At 36.1% G+C, this 13,890-nt stretch overlaps 1 protein-coding gene across 3 annotated transcripts in view; it reads right to left on the bottom strand.

Annotated features, from left to right (window-relative positions):
* Nucleotides 1–13,890, bottom strand: part of LOC149257221 (double-stranded RNA-binding protein 8-like) — a 67,600-nt gene that overhangs the window by 42,993 nt on the left and 10,717 nt on the right. For 2 of the 3 annotated variants that reach the window (XM_089413754.1, XM_089413748.1), the window contains exon 2: nt 1,613–1,714. In XM_089413754.1, coding sequence (XP_089269880.1) covers nt 1,613–1,634 — 22 coding nt within the window. In that variant the 5' untranslated portion in view covers nt 1,635–1,714. The remainder of the gene's footprint in view (nt 1–1,612; nt 1,715–13,890) is intronic. The other variant, XM_089413751.1, reaches the window with a different exon arrangement.

Here is a 13,890-nt window from a genome sequence, read left to right as displayed (position 1 = left end):
CTCTCACTGTTCATCAGGGTAAACTTGTTTTTTTATGATGGTAATAATGGTGATTGATGTTAATTTTGTTTCATTACATTTCTGAGAATATTGTCCTGCTATACATCACCAGATAATAAGGTGTCGTATGTTAAACATTTCCTTGTGATGTGCAACATTCAGCAATTATTGAGCAAAAATGATGATTAAATGTGAACAAAGAAGTTACTGAATAATTGATTTCACAACCTCTTGGATGTTTGTATGATAATTAAATTTGTTATCTTTCAAAAAAATTCACACAAGAGGTTGTGAAGTGCATAGGGAGTACCACCTATACAACAGGAGGGATACCCTCACCCCATAGGAACCCTCAGGTGTGACCTATTTTGCTTACGTTACCAGTCAGCAAAACAGAGTCAGCAAGCACCTAGTTTTGTGTTAGATGGGCTAAGAATAAGTTCTGAGTGGAGGGATATCCTTACCCCATAGGAACCCTCAGGTGCGACCTATTTTGCTTACATTACCAGTCAGCAAACAATGTCAGCAAGCACCTAGTTTTGTGTTAGATGGGCTAAGCGTAAGTTGTGAGTAGTTTACAGGCTGGGGATATTAAGTCACATTTATAAAACAAGTTATAAAAATTGTGCGATGTGAAAAAAGGCCAAACATAAATGGAAATTCATAAATATGGGCACCACGACCAGGGGAACTTAATGTGGGAAACATTCATCCGACATGCAAGGACAAATGGATAAGGGGAAGACATGGAACTTCAAGCAGGCCCTTAAGCTTCATCAGAGATATGTGGGGATTTTAGTTTTCTTGCAAGTGGTCAGTGAGAGACTAAACTATGTCCAAGAGCAACATCCATATTGTCCTTGGATATTCTGGGCCTGAATTGAATCTCAGGAAAGTTTATTCATATTGATCCTGTGTTGATTTCCTGACTTAGATGATATTCAGCTACAAACTGATTATCTGCTAGGAATTATGTTTATTCTTCAATCCATGTTCAGTTCTGATGGTTCTCTTTGCTGAAATATTTAGCATTTAGTTATTATTTATAATGTTAAACCCTCTGCTGATTAGTAGTCTAGAATCTGGTTGCCTAATTCATTATCGGTTATTGTTGAAACTATTGTTATTTTTGTTGAGTCTACCACTGTCATAGATGAATATATATATACATACATATACTATTGTCATTACCCTAGTAGACTTGGTTGAACTAGACATTGTTATAGTGGGTCCGTTTCAATGCAGTGATTAGGTTTATAACAGTTTGTACTTATAACCATATACAACACATCCATATAGTTCAAACTTTGTAGGAACAATAAATGAAAGAAAAAAACTTAACCCTCCCAAGATATAATGTATCACTTTATATCGTAAAAACTAACCAAAATAAAGTTACATTTTGAATTCACATGCATACAATTTGACTTTTCATATTTCTTATTAGTTTTGCTAATGAAACAGTCATGCAATATTCTCTAGACAACTTTTTGTTCATTTCAACTTTAGCAATGTGGGAGTTTCAAAACTTAGATTTAATTTCATCTATGAAATAGCAGAAATTATAAAGAAGAGAGGAGAAAAATAAACAATTCTTCAATTGGCCTCATACCTTTGCCTTTTCTTTCAGCCATGTTTTGCTACAATTCAAAATAGCCCAACTATACTCCTGTTTTCTTTTCTACTTGTTTCTATAATATGGAAGGTGGTCAACCTGGAGAAGATGAAACAAGAAAGTGAGCATCATCATCTTTTAAAGCACTCAAAAAGCATGTTGACAGCCATAATTTTCCAAGGTTCTAGGCTACAAATGTATTTTGATTCTTTTAATGTGACTTGGATTCTTATATTTTTCTTGATATATGTTGCAGGCCACAATATTCAACATCTTTTGAAGACCACAACCAAAGCATGTCATCATGTGTGATATATTTATCAAGAACTATCAACTTGACCCGCGTTTCATTAACCAATATCTAGTTTTTATGAGCCATAGCACCATGATTTAGAGGAAACTAGACAAAATAATTACTCAAACTCCTCAGACAAGAAGATATCTACCATCAATAAACAAAACATATTATTCCATTTTTTTTAAATAATTACGTTTGTGAAGATATTTGCTGCTGGAATCCAAGTCCCTGGGGATTATATTTGGCTTCTCGGTACAAACATATATTTACAAGCTCCTATAAATCTTGTACAACTTGCAAATTCTACAAAGCTGGAAATATTTGCTGTTAATTTTGCATATTATGAATATTCTATGAGCTACAAGTATATGTTAAATTGTGCAACTAGGGCCAAATTCCACTTTGGACAGCTCATTTGATGGAGATAATTATTGCATTGAATTCCTCTTTTCGAGAGGACCAAAATTGATGCTAAGGTTCACTGAAATCGGACAAGAAGAATTATGTTTTTGAAGTCAAGCCCACACATGTGCGATTTGACAAGGTCGGCTTGGGGTCAAGTTGGACAAATTGAGCCTCCTCCAACACATATAAATAAGAGTGACCTCAAACCTCATTTGGCATCACCATCACTCATCATATATTCTCTCTCCTCATCAGATTGAGTCGTACAAATTGTAGGCAGTTGTCTTTCTCTCACACGTGCAGATTTCAAGAGGCTCCTTTGACTGCATTGACTTTTCTGTTTCAAAGGAAGTTTGGCCAGCATTGACTGAGGCTTTTTTGACCAGAATTGACTGTGATTTTGGAGGGTTTAACTCTGTTTGACTAGGCCACATTGACCGGCATAGGAACCGAGGAATTTTAGGTTTTTTGACCAGCGTTGACTGCAGGGTGGACTTCAGGTTTACCAAGTTTGACTGCTGATTTGTTGACTGTTTTGAGCTGACTTTGACCAGCAAGAGAGGCCGAGTTCCACTCTCCTTTGACCGATTTGTTTTGGAAGAGTTTGACTAGACTTTGACAGTTGTTGACTTTCTGGTTAGGGCAGAATTTGACTGAGGGCAGAAGTGCAGATTTGACAAGGCTGTTTTGGACAGTGGTATTGGATCACTTTATTGTCAAGTCAACTCTGACTTTGGCTTCATCAATGTACATTATTGGATTCTCTCTCTGCTGAACAATTGATATTTGATAAGGACTAAGGGTTTCCACCTTGTGGGGCTTGTCCCTAGCATTAGCCAAAATATTGGTGTTCTCATGTCTTGGCTTGTCTTCTGTTTTTTACGATTTATGTTTTATCTACAGTTACTGTCAATGTGTATGGTTAATGTGATTGCTATTGGAAATTAAGTGGAAATTATCATTGGGCTAATAAAAGGACATTGAAGTAATTGTTGCAAGCATAGAACATACCATTGCTATCTAAAATTAATAGTATAGCTAGCCTGTAAATCAAAGAAGGGATATCTACAGTTTGTGGTGTTGTACCTCTGAGATAGTAGTAGGTCAGCTACCAATGCCAGAGCATCTGAAATAATCGTTTTGGGGGTTTTTGGTTTTAATTTTGGAAGACCAATGAATGAGGACAAATGTAGAATTGAAGTAATTAATCCTTTGGGTTATATTAATACTTTAGTAAAAGGCTGCTATAAAGCATTACACAGTGATATAGATCAAAAATAGTGGTGAGTAGAAGACAGCAAAAAACATGATTATCACAGTTTCCAGACCGTAAAACAGAACAATCATAAGTTGAAAAACCTTCTAAACTATGTTCCAAAGGTTCAAGGCAGTATACTTAATGCTTAAACAAGATGCTGATGATTTATTGATTAGAGAGCATTAGCTAAACAGTCAGTTCATTAATCCATTCTCTTAATAGATGATCACTTCAGGAGCTTATAGGAATCAATTGAGACACAAATTGTTCCTACCTAGATATTTCTATAAGTCATAAGCATATGAAGAAAAACATAATGATATTATGATTGAAAACTGGAAAAACTTACAAGATAACACAAAACTGTGTAAAACCAAATTCAGAATCCTCTGTTTTGTATTAAGGTTCCAGAAAGACTAAGTACATCAAGTGTCTACAAAAGCTTCTTTCAAAGGTGGCTTCCAGGTTCAAAGTAGTATTAACAGTCAAGACTTTACAAGCAATGAACTATGAATCTTGAACTCCGAACCTATAACATCTCGAGAAGAGAGTTATTTATACAATAATAAACTTAAGAAATATCCTAAAACTGATTAAGATTTATTCTAGGAAAGGAAAAGATCTTCATGCAAGAAGATAGGGGCATCGATTGAACTGCTTCTTGTTGTCCCCTGTTATTCAGGTTGTGCTGGCTTTGTTTGTCTGATATTTTGCCCTTTATGTTGATCGATTGTTTGTATCTTTTACTCTGGCCGATTCCTTCATTTAATCTTTACCTGATACTCTTTAAACTCTATTTAATATGCTTTCACCCTGCTAAGTAACCTTTACTGTGATCCTTTTATCCTTACTGTGGATTTCATATTTTTACTGTGTTTTTCAACAGTAAATCGCTTTGGATTTTATGTTACAGGGTGAAGCGATTTGATATGGTCTTCATATTTGTCCTCCAACTGTACACAGTCTTTTTCTTTGTAAACCTGGAACAGTAGTCTTCCCCTGCAAAACACAGAAATCATTTAAGAAAAACTAGGTGACAGAGAAGGTCATGAATGGCTTTATTGAACTTTAAAGGCTATTGGAAGGAGTCTGGGGCGTATCTAAAGGTAAAATGATGGTTTTTTCGTCACAGAGGCTTATGGAGGGTTCGATGTGTAAAACAAGCAAAAACAGAGCAAAATGGTCATTTGGCGTTTAAACGGGAAAAACAGTTTTCTTTTTGAATTATGGCGCAAAATGAACAGTGACTATTTTGTCTTATGCGGGAGGCGGTTTTGGTATTCATTGCACAGCTTTTAAGGCGTGGGCGGTTTTAGAAGGGGGTCACCTGAAATAACTTGAGCTTGACACGTAGCAAGGGAAGACAGTGGAATACCACTTTTCGGGTGGGTAATGCCCGTACAGAGAGTCAACCCGAAATTTGCCAAGGACCGTTGGATCTGAACACATTAGATCGAATGGTGGTGGAGTGAAGGAGCGGTACAGAGGGTACGAGTGATTAAATATAGCGGTAATGGCTGTATTATGGCTTAAAACCCAGATTAGCGGTGTTTTTATGATTAAACAAAGGTTTTAGTTATTTCTTCGTTTAAATCGTAAAAAACGATTCAACAAAGAAAAACTTTGCACAACAATATATGGCAGATCTGAAATTGTATAAACTCGGGCGGATAATGGCATCGGGTCCGAGTTCATATCGCATATCGAAGATCGCATCGACAGAGGGTATTGCTATTAGCGGGACTTGCGATGAAGGGCGGATGCGAAATGGCAATAAATTATGGTATATGTTGCTTCGGGTCCGTCGCGCATCGCATATCGCAATGCGGAGGATATATGTTATAGTTGGGACTTTGCAATGGGGCGAATGCGATATGGCATGAAATATAATATATATCCGCATTGGGTCCGAGCCCATCGCAATCGGGGATCGCAATGGCGGAGGGTTGGTGCTTTAGTGGAACTTGCGATGAGGGGCGAATGCGATATGGCTATGGAATATGATTTATATCCACGTCGGGTCCGGGCCCATCGCAATCGCATTTCACAATGGTGGAGGGTTATTTATATGAAAGACTTGTGATCCCGCCAATGCGATGTTTTTTATAAAATACATAATTTTATAGCAAAACTAAGGGTTTTGGGTTATTTAATAAAAGGAGCTAATAATATACGGGAAACGGGATTTTTAGGGATTTAATACTATAAGTTAGTATTAATATGAAATATGAGCGGAAGGGGAAATAACACTAAGTATAATGCCTTTATAAGTGATTAATACTTAGGCTAAAACATATTTTGTGGGTTTTTTGGGTAAAAAGGGATTTTACATGTAAAAGGGGATTTTCCATGGTAAAAAGGGATTTTAACCATAGGAAAAGGGATTTTTATGGAAAATGAATGAATATGAAGTATGATGGTAGGAAGGGGAAATTAGTGAATATAGGGATGAATGGGGATGAATGTGAAATTAATTAATTAATCTAGTAAACCTTCATTTGCCTTGTGTAATTGTCTCATGGACTTAGAAACATATGGTAAAACATGATAATGTACCTTTGTCCAATGAACTATCAAGCATTCTGCAACCTTCTTCTACATACCCTTTGCTTATCCTATCATTTTTTCTTCACTTAATGGGTGCATTTAAACTAGCAAACCCTTTTCCTTTCTTCTTATTTTTACAAAAGCAAACTATCTAAATCTATCCTTATAACCTCCAAGGGCTCAAATTAAACTGATGAGCACCTTGTTATTTTCTACCTAACTATTGATCTGCCAAGATTAAACAATTTGGCCAGAACTTTATTCTCTAACTATAACATCAAATTTAAAGCATGAAGCAGTCAAGATTAAACCAGCATTGGTTAAGCCAAATGGCATCTTAGCGTACATGAATGTACCCTAGGGTGTAGTAAAGGTTGTCTTCTCTCTGTCTGTTGTATCAACATTTACTTGATTGTAACCTGAAAAACCATCAAACATAGAAAGTCTTTGTGCTCCTGAAACCATTTGAAGTAACTGATCCATTTTGGGCAAAGGATAATTATCTTTTAATGATGCCTTATTCAAGTTTTTGAAATCCACGCAAAGTCTTATTTCTCCATTTTTCTTTCTAACGGGAACTAGATTTGTAACCCAATTAGAATACCTAAAGGGAGAATGATCTGAGCATCTAGCATTTTCTTAATCTCCCTTTCTACAGTCGATAGAAGGGCAGGGTTTATCCTTCTAAGCTTCTGTTGATAAGGCTTTGCTTCTAGTTTCAAAGGAATCTTATGTTGTATTAATGAAGTATCGTAGGTCTTTAAATCAGCATACATCCAAGCGAAAACATCCTTATAATTTTGCAGTAACTTAAGATATTGAGCTTTGATCTCAGGGTCTAGAGATGTGCATATTTTGATGTTTTTGATATCTTCATCAGTTCCAATGTTAATCTTTTCTATGTCATCTTCTGAAGAAATGGACTGTGGGTTTCGGAAAACATCATTTTGATCAAATAATTTTTCTAAAGGAATGAGTCCTTTTGGAATAAAATTATTTGATAATTGAATAATGTCGTGATTAGCAATTTGGTTTTTAAAATCTGAAGTATCATTTTCGTCTGCATTTTCATTTATTTTAGTTCTATCATCATCAATTTGTAGAAATGAAAAATCATCAATTACCTGCAGAAATGATTTCAATTGTTCATCATCTTCGAATATTTGCCAATGTTTCAGATTATCTGGGATAGATGGCCTATATTTGACTTGTATCTGATAGAGTACATCAATATGATCAGGAATTTTAAAAGCGCTAGCAGAGACAGCTAAGGCATCTGCGTGAATATTCTGATCTCTGGGAATATGAGTCAAATTAAAAGCATCAAAAAGGTTTTCAACTGAATCCCATACTTCATTTCGGTAGGACCTAAGTCTAGGGTGCTTGGTCTGGCAAGCATTTTTTACTTGCCTAACAATAAGCTCTGAATCAGTAAACACACTTAAGTTCTGAACTTTTAAGCTTTTGGCTAATTGCAATCCTAAAAGGAAAGCTTCATATTCAGCAACATTATTGGTAACTTCGAAATCTAATTTACATGATTGGGTTATATTTTCTTTTTCAGGTGAAATTAAAAATTTTAAACTACTCCAGCTCCTGCCCCATTTTTCGTGCAAGAGCCATCAAAGAATAGTTTCCAAATATCGGTTTGGTTTGGTTCAGGACTTTCAACTACCTCTTCAATTTTGACTTGAGTTTTATGTTGATTTGAAGTGAGCTTAAAACAACCAAAGTCTTGATCTATTGCATAAATTGGATGGTTTCTTGGCTGGTCAATCTTACAAATAGTATGTATAAATCTTACCTCTCTATATAATCTTAATTGCTCTCCTCCATAAACAAGAATAGTAGCATATGACATATCCATCTGCAGAGTTCCCCCTAATTTGGCACAGCAAGACCTAGAAAAGAGCATTCCAAACTTGGGAGGGATATCTTTGACAACAATATCAAGTACTACACTTTTCACTGCAATTTGGGCAAGGGTAACCACTAGATCCTTGATCATCCCAAACAGGGCACCTTTTTAGAATCAAAGGTGCACAGGTCATGGTAGGATCTAGTTATGTCGAGTTTCAAATGGTCCATGATGGATTTTGGCATAAGGTTGTGTGATGCTCCTGAATCAAGCATATAATTGTATAACATGGAATCATTTGTTTTAGGAGTTACATAGAAAGGAGGCACTATCTCATCTATCATGTCTGAACTAGGGCCAAAAACTACTGCTAGTTTTTCATCTTGCAGACTTATGACATCACCTTCAGCATCAACCGAGGTATTTTATATCCATTTTGTGACTTGGCTTTTGTAACTAGGGTTTTTAGAAAGTTCTGACAGTGGAATTGGGATCTTAACCCTTTCTAATTCTTTTTCAACATTAAATGTAATCAAAATATTTTTACCAGCTTGGGTATTTTCAATTGACTAATCTAAGGGTTGAATAAGAGTTGTTTGAGCTTCAGCAGTTTTGGTACGTGGTTCAATCACTGGAGTTTCCTTTGGAGGTCTCCCAAGACCAGGCCTAGGTCTAAGATCATACCTCTTGTTTAATTCTGCAATTAAAAATTCAGAGAAAGCATGATATTTAGAGACTTGTGAAGCTTCCTGATCTTCTTGAACCTGATTTTGTTGTGAGATAGGAATGATGGTTGTTTGGTTGGAAGAAGAATCCATACTATTAATATCTTCAGTAATTGTCATAATGTTATCACTAGGTTGTTGGTCATCTATCAATAGAGAAGTAGGAACCTGTTGATCATTGGTAGGTCTCTGAAGAATTTGTAGTGGTTGGTTTCTTTTATACTGACCTTGATTTTGGTTTTGAGGTCTAGTAATTGTTTGTTGTATTGTCCTAGGTTGGGTCTCAATCTTTGAAATCCTATTTGATAGGTTTCTAAGAAGAGATGTTATTTCATCTATTTTTGAGTCTTCTGATTTAGTCTTAGAGGAGCTAGAGGCTTCTTGAACAGATTTGAGTTTTCTTTGGGCTTTTTCTTCCTTAAGTTTTAAAGAAGTTGAGACTGTCTTATTTGCTTCTACTTCTATAGTGTTTGTTTGCATATCTTCAAGAGTTCTTGAAGTTCTCTCTTGTAGCATAACAGCAAAGTCATCATCAAAAGCTTTAGAAAATCTAGACTTAGCTGCTGCTACAGGGGGCTTATAATCAACAGGCATTTTGTGATAGAGTTTATTGAATCTTTTGATAAAATCTAATACTGGTTCACTGAAGTTCCTTTTAAGCTCTTCAAATTCTGTGAGGAAATAAAGAGGATCCTTTTTCACACCCCATTGATTTTTAAATATGTTTGTAAGCTCTTCCCAATTTCTAATGGTAGCTGCTTGTAATTGCTTAAACCAAATCCTCACATTTCAATCGAGGGACTATACAAACAATCTCATATAAACGTTTTCTTGTTCAATATTCATGTTGTCTGCAAAGTCTAGGAAGGCTTGAAGATGATCCTCCGCTGAGGGACCAGTTTCTCCATTGTACTTAGGAAGGTATTTTAAGTATCCAGGCAAGAATGCATCAAGGTTATTAGGTAAGACTAAGGCAGCACATCTAGCCTGTACAATAGGTCTAAAAGCCATGGCAGCAGGTGGTGTATAAAGTGTTGGAGGTGTATGAGGTGTTTGTGTGGATGTAGAGGATGAAGAAGAAGTAGAGGAAGAAGATGGTGATTTAGGAGTTGATGAACTAGTTGGAGGTGAAGGAGGAGGAAATCTCCTGAAAGACTTCAAAGGAGTCCTAAAAACTAACTTTGGGACCTATAAAGGGATACCTTCTTTTGTTTCAAAGAGAGGATTGGAATATATAGAGAAAGTCTCCTCAAATTGTTTAGAAGAAGAAGCTTCAGGTCAGTCAAAAATGGAAGGGAAATGATAGGTGGTAGGGGATATGAAATCTGTGGGTTTATATTCTGGTAGATTAACACCCAACTCAGATTCAGTTTTAGGTGATCCTGATGGTAGTGTGGGTATTGGATGAGATTCTAATGAATGAATAAGGTATGCTGACTTAAAATCAACTCCTTTATCTAGAAGTTCAGCAACCCTAGGTGATAAATGGGAGTAATCAGGATCAGCTGGGATATTACTATAGGGGTCAAATGATTCTAATTCTTCAGACTGCAGGACTGAAGAGGAAGAAAAAGATGGTTGGTGTCACATTTTAGAACTGGCTTTTCTCAGAAGCCTTTCAGGATCTGACAGAGGTTTAACTATGTCAACTTCTGAACGAGATCTGGTATGTTTATAAGGTGCCAGCTTGGGAGTGTGGAGTTGCCTAGGTGAAGGATTTTAACCTTTCTAAACCTTTAATCACCTTTAAATGAAAGAATATCGTTGTCCCAAGGGTAACTTAAATGAAATTCGAATCCCCGGCAACGGCGCCAATCTGATGTTGTACCTCTGAGATAGTAGTAGGTCAGCGACCAATGCCAGAACATCTAAAATAATTGTTTTGGGGGTTTTGGGTTTTAATTTTGGAAGACCAATGAATGAAGACAGATGTAGAATTGAAGTAATTAATCCTTTGGGTTATATTAATACTTCAGCAAAGGGTTGCTATAAAGCATTACACAGTGACATAGATCAAAAATAGTGGTGAGTAGAAGACAGCAAAAAATATAATTATCACGGTTTCCAGACTGTAAAACAGAACAACCATAAGTTGGAAAACCTTCTAAACTACGTTCCAAAGATTCAAGGCAGTATACTTAATGCTTACACAAGATGCTGGTGATTTATTGATTAGAGAGGATTAACTAAACAGACAGTTCATTAATCCATTCTCTTAATAGATGATCACTTCAGGAGCTTATAGGAATCAATTGAGACAAATTGTTCCTACTTAGATATCTCAAGTCATAAGCATATGAAGAAAAACATAATGATTGAAAACTGGAAAAACTTATAGGATAACACAAAACTGTGTAAAACCAGATTCAGAATCCTCTGTTTTGTATTAAGGTTCCAGAAAGACTGAGTACATCAAGTGTCTGCAAAAGCTTCTTTCAAAGGTGGCTTCCAGGTTCAAAGTAGTATTAACAGTCAAGACTTTACAAGCAATGAACTATGAATCTTGAACTCCGAACCTATAACATCTCGAGAAGAGAGTTATTTATACAATAATAAACTTAAGAAATATCCTAAAACTGATTAAGATTTATTCTAGGAAAGGAAAAGATCTTCATGCAAGAAGATAGGGGCAGCTATTGAACTGCTTCTTGCTGTCCCCTTTTATTCAGGTTGTGCTGGCTTTGTTTGTCTGATATTTTGCCCTTTATGTTGATCAATTGTTTGTATCTTTTACTCTAGCCGATTCCTTCATTTAATCTTTACCTGATACTCTTTAAACTCTGTTTAATATGCTTTCACCCTATTGAGTAACCTTTACTGTGATCCTTTTATCCTTACTGTGGATTTCAGATTTTTACTATGTTTTTCAACAGTAAATCGCTTTGGATTTTATGTTACAAGGTGAAGCGATTTGATATGGTCTTCATATTTGTCCTCCAACTGTACACAGGCTTTTTCTTTGTAAACCTGGAACAGTAGTCTTCACCTGCAAAACACAGAAATCATTTAAGAAAAACAAGGTGACAGAGACGGTCATGAATGGCTTTATTGAGCTTTAAAGGCTATTGGAAGGAGTCTGGGGCGTATCTAAAGGTAAAATGATGGTTTTGTGGTCACAGAGGCTTATCGAGGGTTCGTTGTGTAAAACATGGAAAAACAGAGCAAAATGGTCATTTGGCGTTTAAACGGGAAAAACAGTTTTCCTTTTGAATTATGGCACAAAATGAACAGTGACTATTTTGTCTTATGCGGGAGGCGGTTTTGGTATTCATCGCACAGCTTTTAAGGCATGGGCAGTTTTAGAAGGGGGTCACCCGAACTAACTTGAGCTTGACACATAGCAAGGGAGGACGGTGGAATACCACTTTTTGGGTGGGTAATGCCCGTACAGAGTCAACCCGAAATTTGTCGAGGGTCGTTGGATCTGAACGTATTAGATCGGACGGTGGTGGAGTGAAGGAGCAGTACGGAGGGTACGAGCGATTAAATATAGCAGTAATGACTCTATTATGGCTTAAAACCCAAATTGGCGGTGTTTTTATGATTAAACAAAGGTTTTAGTTATTTCTTCATTTAAATCGTAAAAAACGATTCAACAAAGAAAAACTTTGCAAAACAATATATGGCAGATCTAAAATTGTATAAACTCGGGCGGATAATGGCATCGGGTCCGGGTTCATATCGCATATCGGAGATCGCATCGGCAGAGGGTATTGCTATTAGCGGGACTTGCAATGAAGGACGGTTGCGAAATGGCGATAAATTGTGGTATATATTGCTTCGGGTCTATCGCGCATCGCATATCGCAATGCGGAGGATACATGTTATAGTTGGGACTTTGTAATGGGAGTGGATGCGATATGGCATGAAATATAATATATATCTGCATAAAGTTCGGGCCCATCGCAATCGGGGATCGCAATGGCAGAGGGTTGGTGCTTTAGTGGAACTTGCGATGAGGGGCGGATGCGATATGGCTATGGAATATGATTTATATCCGCATCGAGTCCAGGCCCATCGCAATCGCATTTTGCAATGGTGGAGGGTTATTTAAATAAAAGACTTGCGATCCCGCTGATGCGATGTTTTTTTATAAAATACATAGTTTTATAACAAAAGTAAGGGTTTTGGGTTATTTAATAAGAGCCAATAATATACGGGAAAGGGGATTTTTAGGGATTTAATACTATAAGTTAGTATTAATATGAAATATGAGCGGAAGGAGAAATAACACTAAGTATAATGCCTTTATAAGTGATTAATACTTAGGCTAAAACATATTTTGTGGGTTTTTTGGGTAAAAAGGGATTTTACATGGTAAAAAGGGATTTTAACCATAGGAAATGGGATTTTTATGGAAAATGAATGAATATGAAGTATGAAGGTAGGAATGGGAAATTAGTGAATATAGGGATGAATGGGGATGAACGGAAAGTTAATTAATTAATCTAGTAGACCTTCATTTGCCTTGTGTAATTGCCTCATGGACTTAGAAACATATGGTAAAACATGATAATGTACCTTTGTCCAATGAACTATCAAGCATTCTACAACCTTCTTCTACTTACCCTTTGCTTATCCTATCATTTTTCTTCACTTAATGGGTGCATTTAAGCTAGCAAACCCTTTTCCTTTCTTCTTATTTTTACAAAAGCAAACTATCTAAATCTACCCTTATAACCTCCAAGGGCTCAGATTAAACTAATGAGCACCTTATTATTTTCTACCTAACTACTGATCTGCCAATATTAAACAGTTTGGCCAGATCTTTATTCTCTAACTATAACATCAAATTTAAAGCATGAAGCAGTCAAGATTAAACTATTTGACTGTCAAGGGTTGTGGCATTTAAGACAAGCTGCACACAACCATTATTTTGCAGAAAAATAGTGGCATTTAGACTTACTTACTTACAGAGTTTATTTGTTTTATTTTCTTCCTAACCTAACATTTTCTTTTTGCCTTGATTTTTTAGGGCATCTACCTAACATTTCCTTTGATATGGACATTATTATCAAGATATTTTCTTTTACTACCACTTTATTCACTATTATTATGTCCATATCCTAACTTAACATTTTTTCAAATATTCTATCTTATTAAAACCAAAAATGCTACAACATGTGGACAACAAGAATCTGCAGTTGATGGCATGCTAACATTTTTTCTCCATAACAGCATCAG

This window comes from Pinus tabuliformis, chromosome 6, assembly GCF_031772625.1.
Source record: "Pinus tabuliformis cultivar Carrire ecotype Pingquan chromosome 6, CPIR1, whole genome shotgun sequence".
NCBI classification, from domain to species: Eukaryota; Viridiplantae; Streptophyta; class Pinopsida; order Pinales; family Pinaceae; genus Pinus; species Pinus tabuliformis.
This window is presented reverse-complemented; position numbering and strand designations above follow the sequence as displayed.